The sequence below is a fragment of the Nannobrachium achirus genome (assembly GCF_963921795.1).
Source record: "Nannobrachium achirus genome assembly, chromosome: 17".
Classification (NCBI taxonomy): domain Eukaryota; kingdom Metazoa; phylum Chordata; class Actinopteri; order Myctophiformes; family Myctophidae; genus Nannobrachium; species Nannobrachium achirus.
The window spans coordinates 39657289-39674305 of record NC_137824.1 but is presented as its reverse complement, the minus strand read 5'-3'; the positions used below and the strand labels follow the sequence as shown (position 1 = coordinate 39674305).

The 17017-nt window shown below is 44.3% G+C and overlaps 1 protein-coding gene across 1 annotated transcript in view; it reads right to left on the bottom strand.

The window, feature by feature from the left end:
• Positions 1 to 1046: 1046 nt before the first annotated feature.
• The window catches only part of slc34a1b (solute carrier family 34 member 1b), a gene marked incomplete at both ends in the record, with an annotated part of 20764 nt that continues 4793 nt past the window's right edge, over positions 1047 to 17017 (bottom strand). Inside the window, 7 exons of the mRNA XM_080746736.1 lie at positions 1047 to 1643; positions 2111 to 2235; positions 4802 to 4918; positions 5707 to 5941; positions 7918 to 8013; positions 11882 to 12077; positions 13607 to 13718. Coding sequence (XP_080602862.1) covers positions 1047 to 1643; positions 2111 to 2235; positions 4802 to 4918; positions 5707 to 5941; positions 7918 to 8013; positions 11882 to 12077; positions 13607 to 13718 — 1478 coding nt within the window. The remainder of the gene's footprint in view (positions 1644 to 2110; positions 2236 to 4801; positions 4919 to 5706; positions 5942 to 7917; positions 8014 to 11881; positions 12078 to 13606; positions 13719 to 17017) is intronic.

Below are 17017 nucleotides of genomic sequence, written 5' to 3'. Positions count from 1 at the left end.
CGAAGAGGGGGATATGATGTGAATCTGGTACAATTAATAATCCATATTTCTTGGTATAGTGTCACTCTCTACTATGGAGACAGTAAGTCTGCAAGAACCAAAGTAATATGCATTGATCTATAGAGAGAGGCTGAGATAACACCTCTTTTGTTTAACAGTGCCTTTGTTTGGAAAACCTATTTACTATGCGAGGCTTGCTTAAAGACAATGGACTATGTTGATGAAGAAGACGTTTGATCTATTCAGGTTGTCTGGAGGATCTCCTCCACCCTGTTCTGTATGCATGTACTGAGTATAAAGATGACTTGAAATTGTTGTCAGACAGAGCGACTTAGGCAAGCCGGAAGGCTGTGCTTGAGCTGGGGCTCCACACTGGGAACTCATACTTTGAAATAAATCTACGGAAGAATCTCCATTTGCCTGTCTTACTCGACCACTTCTTCTCCAGAAAAACTTAGAAATATACATGGATTCGCACTCTAATTTTCAGTCTAATTCGTCTCAAAATACACAACAGGTATTTAAAAATGAATAGTGCAGGTTTTATATAGTTCCAAAACAGACTTTTACAAACAGTAAGGCACAAAGTACTTTTTGTGGACTCTGGACGAAGGATCATTACATTTTAATTATCTACCACATTGGAACAACGTTTAAGCCAGTAATTATTAGCCTTACAGTCCTTACACACTGGGGGCATTATTTGTGTGATTAATTCACCTGAAAATATACTTTTTGAAATGAAGGAAGGCTTGCAACAAACAAACACCAGTTTGATCCCCATGGATCTTCCCCACAGAAGATGAATATTACATGGCGATAAAGCGACATAATTTTAATTTGGAACAAGGTTGATTTTTATGAGCTTCCGCACAGAGGCTTCACATGAATAATTTCACTCGAGTGAATATTGCATATTTTTTGAGTGTTTTTGCATAATTTATTCATCACGCCCCTGGTGTGTAAAGACCTTACCAGCTGCAATGACATCAGACATGGTTGGATGTGATGCCATTGAGCTGCGCTCTGCGTTGCTAATGCTCTGTTTAGAGTGGAGTGCTGTTGCAGCGCTCCAACCCCTTCAGTTTGAACACGCGCGCGCCTCCCCTGTTCTCATCCACGTAGGCCAAGATGGGGTTGTCGTACGCCGCCTCCAGCTTCCTCTGAATAGAGGGAGTTTTAGGGTCACTGGGGGGTGTCTGCGTGGAGGTGGCCGCCTCACCGTCCCCTCCACCCCCTCCCCGTCCGGGTCCGGGACGACGGCAAACGGACGCCTTGGCGATCAGACGGTCGAGTGGTTTGAGGGAGCGCATCCACGCAGGCAGGAAGTCCCAGCTCCGTAGCCGGCTAGGCAGCTGGCGGGGGCTGTGAGACTGCATCAGGTTCACGATGGAGACGAAGGTGGTCACGCCCAGGAAGGGAGCGCCCACGCCTACCATGACCTGCCAGCCGGCCAGCGAGAGGCCCAGCACCAGCAAGGGCAGGAGCAGGAAGCAAAGGAGCAGGTACAGCACGGCGAACCATCGGTACTTTGCGGTGCGCTCGCCCAGGACCCGAGCCATCCGTATGGGCAGGCGTGTGGCGGGCACAGGGTACCACAGCAAGATGCCGAAGATGTTGAAGAGAAAGTGACACAAGGCGATCTAAAGAGTACAAAGCCATGATAGAAAATATAAATATACATTCTGTCAAAGTAATTTTAAGATGTGAACATTCAAATGAACTGATAGGGTACCAATACAAACTCGGGAAACTCGGGATTGGCACCAAACTAAGGTATATTATGACATAGTTCAATATTGAAAATGGGTGGTCTTCCCCTTTAAGTAAAAACTCTGAAAAAAATACTTCTGATCTCTGAGTTCTTAATAATAATAATACATTTTATTCGTAACACACTTTATATTTGAAACAAAATCAAACTATTTCCATGTTCCCAACTTCGGTAACACTTACTATGAGATTTATGTGGCTATTTCATTAATCGTGTAACATGAATAACACAGAAGAGCAACATTTTAATGTTCATTGTCTTCATATTATGTCCTTCTTTTATGTGTTTTGCCTCTGGAATAATCATTTTACAACATGTAACTGCTTTCTACTGTACCTGTATAGCAGCAGCCAGCTTGTCCCCAGGACTGGCCAGGCCTGCCAGAAGGGCAGTAGCAGTGGTTCCAATGTTGGAACCCAGTGTCAGGGGGTACGCCCTCTCCAGGCTGATCACACCAATACCTGAAGATATACATAACATGGTTGTTTACAACAGTAAACATTGTCTTGTCAAGAATCCCCAAATGTATATAATTTTCTGTGTCTCATAGGAGTACTCTGGACACTTCAGAAACCCACCTACTAATGACATCATAATTAGGCAGGCTTTTTTGTTCTTCTATTAACGTGAGAAAAATGGCTTCCATTATATCATGCTAACTTTCCAGAAATATAAAGCTTGCCATTTCTATTAGCTTGGATTCCCCAGCAATGATGTCCCTGGTAGGTGGGTTTCTGTTACTGTCCACATGCAGTCCTTCTCTGCAGACACAGATGAGGTAGACAAAAATGGTGCTATTATTATAATGAGCATTTAGTGAGGACCAATTATACCGTATGAAGATGGGTTGACAATGGGTGAAGTTGTCCTTTAACAGCACAGTACATACATTCCCATCGTGCAATGTTTAAAGATGGGGCGACATGATTTTTCTCCCCTAAAACATGATGATCAGGTATTTTGATTATACTAGGAGGAAGATTTTCTTCCAATAAAGTGTACAGAATGTGTTAAAATTAGGTTTTTATGTGGCCACACCTACCAGTTCATTACTGTAGGTATGCCTGGTTGTCAGGTGGGTGGTGACCCAGCCGAAATTAGCCACACCCACAGTGTTGGGTGTATGGTAAAAGAGGAGGGGATGATTATATGATGTCATTAAATCAGCTGGGCCCTTTGACTCAGTGGATGAGAACAGTTCAGTTCAGTTCAGTTTGTTAGGAGGACGGGGAGGGGAGCAGGGGACGGGGGCAGTTAATTTATAATCCTCATCGGCCTCTGGAAGAAGCTTCCTGCTGCTTCTATATATCTTTCTTTCCACAGGGCAGGAGGTAAATTGAAACAAATCCTCACTATTTTCACCTGAAGACAGAATGCCCTTTGTTCGAGCCGTCCTTTCTGGGATCAAGCATGATTTCTTGGATTTTGTTTTCAATAAAACGAGTAAAGTCAAAGACACTCAAAAAATAAATGTCTAGCGAGTTAGATATCATGGGCCAAGTGCGCTACTGTGGCTCTATTCAATTTGTTGAAGTGTGGTACAATAGACAGAGCTAAATAATAGCTTTCTCAGACTCAAGGACACTGTACATAGTCTTTAGAGAGAGAGAGAGTTATGACATGTTTTATATAGCCGGTGGTGCAGTAGGTATCAGTGCCGGTAATACATTGTTTAATGTATTACCTCAGCGACGTGACCGGCCCTCCTCAGGTGCGTTCGGTCCGTCGGTACCGTTCGTCTTGTGTTTATCATTTTAAAAATGATTTAAACGAGTGAAAATAGCCGATCTACAAGCACACAACGTGTTGTGTGCTTGTAGATCGGCTATTTTCACTAGTTTTGTTCGACAGTCTTGTGTGATGAAGCAGGGCTTTACAGGTAAAAAAACGTACACATTTGAAACTTGGAGATACAAGGTTTCTGCCCGCAGTGACGATAAGCCTTTCTTATCATTTCACTGCTCTAAAGAGAAGAGCATTCTGATTGGGTTTCAATTGCTGAGATGCTGAGGTCATCTGACCCCCCCTGTGGTTTAACATGGATAGCAAAGCAATATAGATGCCCAGCAGGACACCAGAAAACAAGCTTATCTGTCTAAATGACAAGCCTGCCTAGAGAATCATGACTTGAGTTTAGCTTGCATGCAGGCAATAGCTTGAAATCCAGCTTTATCCTGGCAATCTCAGTATGATGTTCCTGTGACATATGTTTTTACAGAACAATCTGCATTTTCTATGGTGGAAAAATGTGTAATTCACCTCATTTCCTTTAATAGTCCACAGTCGTATTGAAATGTGCTATATAATATGTGCTATATATTTTGCAGGACAAGAACCATAGAGAATTGGATTTTGTTCTTAAAAGTGTCACCCATCTTTTAAAGGGATATTTCACTTTCAAAATAACTATTTGGTAATTTTATCGTCTGATCAGGTTTTTGTGAACGCCCCAGACAGTTTTTAAGTCGCTCGATTCAGTATTTAGATATTTGATATTCATTTTATCAGACATGCCCCCTTCCTATACAAACCCATTGTAACTTCTAACTCCATTTTAACCATGATAGATTCATCAACAACACCCATCCTTGGTTCTGGACTCATACTGTCCTCTTAATACGTGAGCAGGCCATGTTTTTTCAATTCCTTTTTCATATATATATATATATATATATATATATATATATATATGAAAAGAATTATAATAATAATAATTATAATTAAAAAGAATTATAATAATAATGAAAAAAGTAATTGGAAAAACACAACCTGCTCACGTATTAAGAGGACAGTATGAGTCACAAGAACCAAGGACAGGTGTTTTTGATGAATCTATCATGGTTAAAATGGAGTATAGGTTTGTATAGGAAGGGGGGCGTGTCGGATAAAATGTATATCAAATACCCGTTAGCTACCCAGTCACGGGTGTTCCGAAAAGCCTGATTAGACGTTTTGACTTTTGAAAGTGAAATATCCCTTTAAACACACACAAGTTCACAACACATATGTGGGCCAAGGGTCACTCACCTATCAGTGGGGTCAAGGCCGAAGTGAAGACAGAGCTACTCTGGACAATGAATGTCATCCCCGCGCCCATCAACATCGCCACATATCCTGCCAGCCAGCCAAACGGGTACGGTAAATCTATCGTGGTGGAGAAATCAGAAATTACCTTTTTTTAATTTGGTTTGTCGACTCATTCTTCATTGCCGTCAGCTGTTGATGTTAGGATTGCGATTAGGGTTAGGAGGATTAACCCTAACCAAATCTAAAAGTGCCTTTTGGTGGAAATATCAAAATAGCAGACCTCCAAGCTCACAACGCATCGCACTGCAACCTGTTGTGAGCTTGGGAGTCGGCTATTTTCAGTACTTGATACCACGCTGAACTAAGCACAATCAAGTTAATACTGGAGATGTAGCGTAACGGCATGGAGTTCTACACAGAGAGGGCAATTCTTTCAACATTATGCTGTATTCAAGTTCAGGAGAGTTTGGACATGGCAATTCTCTTGAATGCTGCCTTCGGGTATGTCATGGAAAGGGAGCATTTGCATTTCTTTCACCATTGTAAAAACTGCATTTATGGTCTGGAGAGGGCACTTTTTTTACAGGCGGATAAAAGGGCAGGGGCTCAAGCCCCCTTTGATGTCTATTCTGGAGTGTGTCGATTTCAACCCTAACCCTAACATTTGTTCGACGTTCCATTTGTTTGATGTAGGTGAATGTTAACCTGGTAAAATACTAACCTGCCGACACTGGCGAATGCCAACCTTGTGGTGTATGTTAACCACTATACCTAAATCTAACCCAAACCCTAACCCTAACCTCAGTAAAACTATGCCTAAACCTAACCCTAAAACCTAACCCTTAGTCGAAATAATGACACATGGAAATAGCGAGAATTGCCCCTGAAATTCCAGGTATGCCCACCTGTGTTAATGACCTTCTGGATGACCGTTGCCACTTGGCCTTTTAGAAGGGAGTTGAGTACCTTGACGAGGACGGCCAGACATGTGCAGAGGACGACGAGGGAGCCTGCCAGAAGAATGAGCCCCACGGCCAAGTCGGACAGCTGGGCAGACGCAAACAGGTGCCTGCCTGACCAGAGAGACAGTGCTGGGGATGAATCAGTGCACGCCATTTCACACTGGGCACAAACATTGCACTGTAGATAAAAATCACACTTGTGTGAACTGAGCGGTGGAGGCTGCGTTTGTGTGTGTGTATGTGTGTGTGTGTGTGTGTGTGTGTGTGTGTGTGTGTGTGTGTGTGTGTGTGTGTGTGTGTGTGTGTGTGAGTATGATTGTGAGTGAGTGAGTATGATTGTGAGTGTGCCTGGCCTGAACAACAGCGCCCCTCCCTTAACATGTGTGGTTAGCAAAGGTATTTCAGGCTACATACAGACTCAGGCTACATACAGACACGCACGCATACCCACACACACGGCCACGTATAGGAGACGGTGTGACCACCGCTCAAAAATGAGCGCAACTTGAGAAATACTGAAGATAATACTTCATCTAAAGCTTAAGTGTATAACAGCATGTAATGCACAATATAATAGTCATGCGTATTTGTCAAATTAAAACAATGAGGTGCTGAGTTGTAAGTCACATCTCTGAACGCTGGTGATCTCTGTAGTCATGTTCTGTTTCATCAAGGTCATGTTAGCAGCCAGCCAGCAGGAGGCGCTGCTGCTACAGTTGACTGGAGCGCTCACATTCACAATGGGCTGAAGAAACAGAAACAGAGGAAAGTATGATGAAAAGCAGGTATGATACACTGAGTCAGACCGCTTCCACACAAAAAATAAAACCCTGATTGTGTACAGAGGATATTAAACAGGGTCAAAGAGAACAATATGTGGGCACTTCTGGAGACTACCCAAATAAAGAATACTGGAGCACTCGACTGGTCTGCAAGTTCTTTTTTGCAGGGGTGACTGCATGACGTTTCGATGCTCAGCAGCATCTTCCTCAGAGTCAAACAGGACCCTAAGATGCAATAAAGGAAGATAATAATAAAACAACGTGCAGACCAGTCCAGTGTTCCAGTATTCTTTATTTGGGTAGTCTCCTGAAGCGCCCACATATTGTTCTCTTTGATGCAAGTTGTCCCTGTTGAGCACCGACGAGCTCTTCTATACCAACTGCTGTCTGAAGACATCTCTTTTTTTGGAGCTGTGTGCAGCTCCCTATACGTGGCTGTGTGGGTCTGTCTGTGTGTGTGTCTGTCTGTCTGTGTGTATGTAGCCTGACTTCGGCGCGTAACTAGTGCCGCACCATTTACGCCACTCGCGCAATATATACATCAAAATGTGCGGCTCGGCCGGGAATGGTGTTCTATTACCTTTCGTTCCGATCCGCCTTACCATGCCGACGTAATCGGCAAAAAACGACGCTTAATTGTCCCCATTGACTTATAATGGGACAATGCAAGAAATCACTTTCAAGTATTTTTCTCTCGTAAACCATAGGAGCTACAGTTTCAAACCTCAGAGAGGAGATTCATAATGATTTTAAGAATGAATCGAAAAATAATTACATCACTCGGCCTCATGGTGGCGCTATAACGGCCCACTTTACGTTTTGCCCCCGTAACTCTTGAACCGTAAAATTCTTTTTTCCCTGGATTCCTTGGGTCAAGACGCATCTCCCCATATAGGCCACGCCCATTTGCGCCAGGGTAGATTTTCCGCCATCTTGAATTTTCTCCAAAACACACTTTTTGCTCCATTTTGCCAGGGTAGATTTTCCGCCATCTTGAATTTTCTCCAAAACACACTTTTTGCTCCATTTTCTTCAAATGTCACACACTCACACAGCTCCACTTCACACGGGTGTGATTTTTTTTTATATATATATATATAATTTATTTTTATAGGCTTTTTATGCCTTTATTGACCAAGGGAGGTCCAGTAGACTGACAGGAAATGGGGAGAGAGATGGGGAGTGACATGCGGTAAACGTCATCCAGATCGGGAATCGAACCGGCGACGCCGCAGCAACCCTGCCTATGTGGCGGTGCCTATGTGATATGCGCCTTGACCAGTAGGCCACCGGACGCCCTGCAGACATCTCTTTTAATACCGATATTAAACACTGTTTAACAGGGTTCATAATGTGACGGGTAAATGTTTACCATGGCAATGTCAGCCTGACACCAGCGTTTCACCAGGCTCCTGTTCCTCATGCTTTCATCTCCCATGGCAAGTCCCACGATCACATCCTTGTCTAACTATGGGAGAAATTAAAGCAATTACAGTATGACATGCTGTTTTTACCAATCATAGTACTGGTCCTTAAAACATGTATTAAAATTAAGGCCGGGACTTTAACTGATTAATTGCGATTAATTAATTACAGAAAATTAACGCGATTAAAAGAAATACCCATTTTAATCGCACTTAGTTTTTGCACCACAGAACCTTCAGTTTCGGGCACACCGATCATAGCGATGCACCAACCAAGAAGAGACAACAAACGCAAAGGGAGAAGTAGCCGATCAGAGCGCTTCGCTTGGCCCAGTGGATGTGAAATTTAGATTAAAAAACTCACTTGTTGATTCCCTCGTACAACAAAATGTGTTTTACATGAAAAAAATGCTTCTCAGGTCAAATATCGATGTGCGATTAAAATGTGATTAATTGCGATTAATTAATCACAGAGCCTGTAATTAATTAGATTAAAAATTTTAATCGCATTCCAGCCCTAATTAAAATGTAACAAGGCTCACTCCAGTGAGCCATGGTACTGTAGGTGTTTTTCTGTTGCATTTTGACTTGCAAAGATGATTCTTGTAGGTGTCGTAGTTCAGGAACCTTCCTGTTAATTGTTGCTTCTTTTGGAACGCAACAACCAAAGTGGTAAATGGTAAAGAAAAAATGTGAATTGGAACGATACAAACACAGGGAAAAGTAACAGGTAACTGGTAAATGGTGAATTGGAATGATACAAACACAGTGGAAAGTCACAGCAAAGGTGATACAACCAGGGATGTAGTGGGGGGGGGGGGGGGGACGCACATGTACGGTGTGTACACACTTCTGGCCGATGAGAAAAGAAAATTCTCCCATAGCCTGAAGCAGAGCCCAGCCTAGGCTCTGACATCAGTGGCATGAAGTTGGGGCTATCTGGCTACTTCTATTTCCAATACAATTTCAAAATAAACATGTGTTGAATGATCGATAGTATAGATGAAAAAAAAGAAAGGCTCTTGTTTTGAAATGTGCACCGTTTAGAGAGGAAATGGCTTTCAATGGACGCCCCCATTTGACGGTCGTCCGTCTCTCTCTCCCTGTGGTGAAAACAACGCAGGCATAAGGAATATACAAACAAAACCCCAAGACAAGAAGACAACGTAGGCTAAAGGCATTAAACCGCGTCCTCTCATCCTCAGCAGGATCAGCTGGTGGTGAGTCGTGACTATATTAGAGTAATGATAAGCTAATGCTGCTGGCTATTGTGCTAATGTTGCACTGTTGTGATGATGCCTTAGTGCAGGGGTCTTCAACAGGGGGTCCGGGACCCCTAGGGGGTCCTCAGAGTTACTACAGGGGGTCCTCCAAATCATTGTGTGATATGAAAGTTTTCCCCTGTTTTTTACATTAACCACTTGAACAATAGCATCCCTATTCTTGGCAGAACATTTCAATAGAGTCCGATTGCAGTACTCAGTAAGGAGGCCCGGCATTGGAGGAGGCGGGCATTGGAGGAGCTGGAGGCGGATTAGAAAGGTTCATAGTATCCAATAGAATCAACAGCAGACCTACAAGCTCACAACGCAAGCAAGCGCAACGCTTTGTGGGCTTGTAGATCGGCTGTTTTCGCCATGGATTATTAATTCTTATTGAACACAGGAAAATAACACGTTTCTTTAAAATAAACTATTTACTATATTAATAATATAGTAAATAGTTTATTTTAATATAGTAATAATAATAATACAGTAAATAGTTTCTACTATATTAATTCTTTTAATAATAAATCAGCGGTGAGAGACACCCCGGTGGTCAGCAGCGAGGCCCCCGCCGCTATAGCCTCGGCGGAGCCGTTGACCGTCACCGGCGAGGCGAGGTGACAGTCATCGGCGAGGCGAGGACGAGGTGACCATCAGGTCTCCCGGTGGAGGGTCGACACGGTAGCCGTGAGTCAGCCGCCCTGCGGTGGCTGACTCACGGCAACGCGAGGCGAGGTGACGGTCATCGGCGAGGCGAGGTGACCATCGGGTCTCCCGGTGGAGGGTCGACACGGTAGCCGTGAGTGTCGACCCTCCACCGGGGTGTCTCTCGCCGCCGACAACAGGGCGACCGCAGCGGGCGGCGAGGGAGAGCAGCCACGAGCGGATCAAACATCCACCCTCTGCCCGGGGGAAAGTGCCTCTACGGCGGATACAACCTCCACCCTCTGCCCGGTCCTCCCCCCGCTCTGGAACAACCTTCACGGTGGATTACATGAAAAACATATCACTGTCCCCGAGGAGGCTGTTGTGAGCGAGTGAAGGTTGAGCGAGTGAAGGTTGTTGCAGAGCGGGGGGAGGACCGGGCAGAGGGTGGAGGTTGTATCCGCCGTAAAGGCTCTTTCCCCCGGGCAGAGGGTGGATGTTTGATCCGCTCGTGGCTGCTAGTGCTCTCCCTCACCGCCCGCTGCGGTTCGCCCCGTTGTCGGCGGCGAGAGACACCCTCTGTAGCCGGGGACAGTGAGAGGAGAGGCGGGGTGGGTGTGGAGCTCTTTCTAGCCGGAGATAGTGAAGGGAGAGGCGGGGTGGCCAGCTCCCTCTAGCCGGGGACAGTGATAGAAGAGGCGGCGTGTTTAAGCTCTCTAATAGCCGGGGATAGTGAAGGGAGGACCGGGGTGTTTTAGCTCACCCTAGCCGGGGACAGTGACAGAAGAGGCGGGCTGTGGAGCTCTCTCAAGCCGGGGACAGTGAAGGGAAGACAAGGGGTGGGACAGCGATAGGAGAGGGGGTCTATCACGGACACGGAGGAGGAGGGAAGGGGGTCCGGCCGGCATGGACCGGGGTGTCCAACCCTCCACCGGGGTGTCTCTCGCCGCCGACAACGCAGGCGACCGCAGCGGGCGGCGAGGGATCCCCGCAGGACGGCCGACTCACGGCCACCATGTGGGGGTCCCACGACCACGGCACCTCTCACGGACCTCCGCTGCCGTGGTCGAGAGATTATTAATAATCATAATAATTTATAATCAATTAGAAAAAGGAGTAAGTTAAATGCGTGTCATTCTAATATTTGTTTTAAATAATGATTATTTAAAACAAATATTAGAATGACAAGCATTAATAATCATAATCATTTTATAATATAACCATTGAGAAAAAGGAGTTTTAGACTAACTTACTCCTTTTTCTAAGTAAGTTATAACTTACACCTTTTTCTCAATGATTATTAATGCTTGTCAATTATTTTATAATAATATAATAATTCAGAAAAAGGAGTAAGTTAAATGCTTGTCATTTATTAGTTTGACTCAGTGCAGGGGGCAGTAAGTTTGTTCAAACCTGTCTCAGTTTCATTCAGTTTCATTCAGAGCGTCATATACCTAAGAAATGGACACCTCCAAGGCCCGCCCCCTCCAAGGCTCCCTACAAGGCCCTCCAATGCCCGCCTCCTCCAATGCCCGCCTCCTCCAATGCCAGCCCCCTCCAAGGCTCCACCCCCTCCAAGGCTCCTGCGTACTGCAGTCGGACCCGTCTCGAACATTTGCCAAAAATAGCAGATCTACAAGCTCACAACACCATGGCGCTGCGAGGCGTTGTGAGCTTGTGGATCTGCTATTTTCGTCAAACAGCTTGGAAACGTCACGTCATGTCACCCCACCGAAAACGTCACGTGCATGCGCATTGACGCGCGTGCGACGCCCCCCCAATTAACTCACTTTTCCGAGCCTAATTATTCAAATAACTAATATTACAGAAAAACCACTGAATGTTGAAAGTTCAGGTTTTTTGGGTGTAATTGAGGTCATGAAAAAAGAATGTAAAAGACCTTTAAGAGCAAATGTCTCAGCTTCTCCAAGTTTTGTGGTTTTATATCAGCTTGGTCACCAGTGGACATTGAGGTTAGTGAGTGATTCTCAATGGTTCATACCTGTATGAAGAGCTTGGTGACGGGTTCAGTGATGACCTTGAGCATCTCAGGAGCATCCTTCCCACTCTGGATGCTGAAGCAGGTGACGATGAGGTGGGCCAGCCAGGTGATCAGGCCGCTGACCGCTTCAAGAGGCAGCAGAACCAGGACCGACAGCCAGTTGAAGCAGTCGTGGATGGTGGCCCCAGCGAATGCACTACATGGATTTAGTCATTTCTAATCTTTTATGGCTTTAGTATTACCCAAAAATGATTGATTGAGTTCATCTGCAATCTATTCATCTATTCATTTATATGTCACAGTATGAGTGGAAAAAACAGTCGGATTGAAAAAGTTGCACACGTTTTCACCGACAGAGGGGATCTTGAGCCACGAGAGGCACCGCCAAGCAAGCTTAAGTAAGCGAGTCGCCATGCCGAGCGCCAAGAAGTCACTTTCAGCAGACCCAGCGCCGTCCGAGTTACTGTATGTCCCGATAGACAGAATTGTAAATCACGTCGGTACCTCCATGACGCAATTCTTTTACACTGCAAGAAAACAAGCGCTCCTTTTTCAATCCGACTGTATACATATAATCTTTTATATTACAAAAGAGTAAGTGATCTACTTCCGGGTCATGTATCGCTAACTTAAATACCAAACCACTTGGCCAAGATGTACTACATATGTACTAAATATAGCTTAAAAATTCAAACACCCATGTCACCTTTGCAAGATGTCGTTTCCAAACCTCTGTATACAGTTGTATTCGTTATTACCCTCATATTTTGCCTCTGTATAAAATAGTCCGCCGGTCAAATATGTCCGACCGGAAACGTGCGCTGCGGCACAATAGTTCCGCCACAATAGTTCCCCCCCCCAATTTTTTTTTACTTTTTTTTTTTTACTTTTTTTTTATTTATTTTTACTTTTTTTTTACTATTTTTTTAACTAGATGTGAGCGGCCCGAAGGGCCGCGACCCTCTAGTATATAACGATTGGAGAAAACTATGGGTATTTTAATGCAACAGATAAGGTTATTGATGCATGTTTTTAATTATGAGTTTCATGTCAAGGGGTTAATGTATTCGCTGCCAGTCAAATTCAGGCGAAAACTTGCACAACAACAGCAGATCTACCAGACTGTTGAATAAGGCCTGAACACTGCCTGTCACTTTAGACTGGCCTGATACACACTGGAATACTTTCCTTTGACGGATTGTGATTCCTATATTGGATTACCTCCTTCGCGTGGATTGTTCCCCAATGAGAACTTGCTTTCTCCTCCCCCACCCCCCTTTAATCTTTCTTTCCTGGAAAACAACGATATGATGGAGCTTGCACCAGCTGATTTACACCTGTAAACCTACGATGTGACAAATCGTCGTTGTCGGGTGGAAGCCTTGTATGTCCAAAAAAACGTTTGTTTGGTATTGATCATTTTAAAATTGATTTAAACTAGTGAAAATAGCCGATCTGCAAGCACACAACGCCTTGTGTGCTTGTAGATCTGCTATTTTCACTAGTTTTGTGGGACAGTCCTGTATGTTCAAGCAGCTAGGGCTTTACTTTTCGTGAAAACGTACAAATTTGAAACTTGGAGATACAAGGTTTCTGCCCGACTGTGACGAAATGTGATTCTGACAAGCTCTGCTATGGGATAAATCAGGCTTTAGGCTTCAAGTCACAGAGGCAATGAATATAGCGGCGAGGCATGGACTGTATAATCTTACCACCAGAACGCACCGTTTAAAGTCGTCCCTCTCTGCTGCCTGCATCATGGCCACCATGGTGTTTGTGACTGAAGTCCCGATATTGGAGCCCATAATGATAGGGACGGCTGATCGTACTTCCAGTACTATGAAACAGAGACATATATATACTGTATGTGCAATAGGGATGGGACCATATGAAAATGTCATATCAGGATTATTGTGACCAAAGAATTTGCGATTTACGATATTATCATGATAATCAAAATGCATTATCCTTGCGGCAGAACAACAACACAAGCTTGTGAGCTTGTAGATCTGAAAAAAGAGAAAAAAGACGGCATCAAGTAAGTAAGTACCTTTTACCAATTATAGAGGGGTTAAGTGGTACTGGATGTGCAGCTCGGCAAATAAAATGTGAATTGATCCCAGTGCATGATGGAGGACGATATCACGATGAATTAAATCTCCATGATACGATTATCGTGAGTGTTTTTGATCACGATAAACGATAATTGCTTATCACACACCCATTATTCATGTATTTCAGATGGCATTACAATGAGAATACCTTTAAATACGTACAAAGGACACCACAACAGTGTGTGTGTGTGTGTGTGTGTGTGTGTGTGCGTGCGTGCGTGCGTGCGTGCGTGTGTGTGTGTGAATTAATTAATATTTTCTTTCCCTGTCTGGACAATTTCTTGACCGATCCCACATTGGATTGTCAGACACATCAATTTAAACAAAAAAAAAACATAATACAACATAATATAGCCTAACCTGATTTTGAACAAGAGACATACAGTACATGCATTCATACACTGTAGACATGCACATAGAATATATTATAAAGTTAACGCTTCCAGTGCCAGCCCCTAGAGGGCACCAAAGAATGCCAGGGTTTGTCCCATAGGCGAGCGTATTAGCATCCGGGGACTCACGTTGCAGTGACGCGCGTGCTCACGTTCGTGCACGTCATGGAAAGGTCCCGGATGAAAATGGCTACACAATAGCTATTAGCATTTTCTAATTTTAAAGATCATTTTTCGGCGATTTTGCCGTAAATAAACCTCGCGCCGCCTCCCTAAAAACACAATCCAGAGATATGGCCCTTCAAAGATGTGGTTTTTCATTGGATTCGGCGGCGATTCGCGACGTTACGCCCCCCGGCCGGCCGGCCGGGGGGCGGCCGGCCCTCGGCCACTGGATTGAAAATTTAGGCCCAGGCTTCAGAAGGCCTCGGATCATTTTATTCATTTCATTAAAAAAGCCGAACTTGTTCGGGATAGGCACACTGGACTACGTTCCGGAAGCGGCGCTGAACATTCGGTGAACATTGGGGGTCTCAAAAATGTATTTTAAACCATTTTTAATGGAATATATCGTCGGACAATGTAAAATGGCTCGCTGGCTAGCGTAGGACGAGCCAGGACCACCCACGGCTCTACAAGCAGCTCAGGGTAAGTAAAATTTAAAAAAAAATTGTATTGGATTGAAATAAAGCCGAACATGTTCGGGATAGGCACTGTATGTGTTAATAAATGTGAAAAGTTCATCTAAGTCACCACCCTCTCCTGGCCATGCCATTCTGGAAGTGCAAAGAATGTGCACACACACAGACGCACGCACACACACACACACACACACACACACACAGAGTGCAGATGGGTTAGTGCAACATGGTGTGATACGCACGTTAATGATTAAATATGACCCTTCACATTTCAGATGGCATCAAAACTTTTATAGGCGATGAGAGCTGATTTCAATTTGCTAGACAATTAACTCCAGAGGGAGGTTTATTGTTTGGGGTGTCCATGCATGTCATATCCACATACGCACACACAACCATGTGTGTTGCAGTCCTTGAGCAAGACACTGAACTCTTAATGGAGCACATCACCCATTTTCAACCTTATCTTCACATAATTGGTCCTCCTCACTAATACTCTCTATAATATGGCACTGTTGTGTCTCATTGGTGGGCAAGGGCAGTTCAGGATAGCCTGGTTAATAAACCAGACGGCACAACACCTGGTGTGATAGAGGCTGACACCGCCAGGCTAAGTTCAGGAACAACAGCAGATCTAATAGACTGTTGAATAAGGCCTGAACACTGCCTGTCACTTTAGACTGGCCTGATGATACACACTGGAATACTTTCCTTTGACGGATCGTGATTCTTATATTGAATGACCTCCTTCGTGTGGATTGTTCCCCAATGAGAACTTGCTTCCTCCTCCCCCTCCTCCCCCCCCCCCCCCCCTTTTTAAACTTTCTTTCCTGGAAAACAATGATATGATGGAGCTTGCACGAAAACCGATGTTTCACCAAAAACAACAAAATCATAAAGGCTAACTCTCCAGTGTTTATGCAGAACTGGAGACAGCTCTTCCCAGGATTTACTATTATCATCAATGATACTGTTCCGGGACAGGCGAGACATGAATCCATACATGTAGAATAGAAAACCAACGTTCATGCACATTAATTTGATTTTTAAACATGAGAAATCTTGTTCCAAATGACCAAACCTTCCTAGCGATGACGTCACTGGTAGTGTAGGCAGGTTTCTGTACGTCCACACAGGCCTCCTCTGAGACACGACCAAGTAGACAAAAATGGGGCCATCTTATAATGACCATTATGTGAGGACCGATTATACAAAGATAGGTTGAAACCGGCTGAAATGGTCCTTGAACTGCTCCTGAAGAGCAGGTTGGTGTGGTTGCCTCTGCCGCCAATGTGTGAATATATCGTCGATGTCGGGTAGAAACCTTGTATCTCCAAGTTTCAAATGTGTCTTTTTTTGGTAAATTAACTCATTAAACGCCCACGTGGTGCCCACGCGCCAATCTCTTTGATGTTTACGTGTGCCCACGACGCGTTCGACGCGTTGTACAGTAAACTATACTGTACTGTAGCTACTGCATGGCTACCGCGGTGATGAAACAAACTCCATTTCCCAACATGCAGCGCGAAATTACGTCACCCGGACGTGCCGTCTGTCTCGTTGACTTCCTGTTTAGCGGCTGCACAAAAATGCTGTTTTCTCCGGATTCTCTTCCTTTTTTCTTTTTTTTCTCAAAACGGCAGCCTCTTCTACCGGCCGTAACACAAACACTGTGACTTAGAATTGATAAAAAACGGTCCTGACTGAAAGAAAAGATTTTCGCTAAATAAACAGGACATACTTGGATTACATTTACTCGGATTACTTTTCTCGCCAGTACTTCGAAGGTAGGTAAAATGGCGGGTTGCCATGGGCACCAGCAAATTAAACGTCGAATAATTCTGGGCACCTGATGTGTTAAAGGAGTAGTTCACCCCCAAAATGACACATTTTCTATTGATTACTCACATGGAGACTTGAGTTCAATCATATTTTTGGTTTTTGTCGCATTCCTAAGACAAAAATGTGATTACAATTGATTCTGGATGG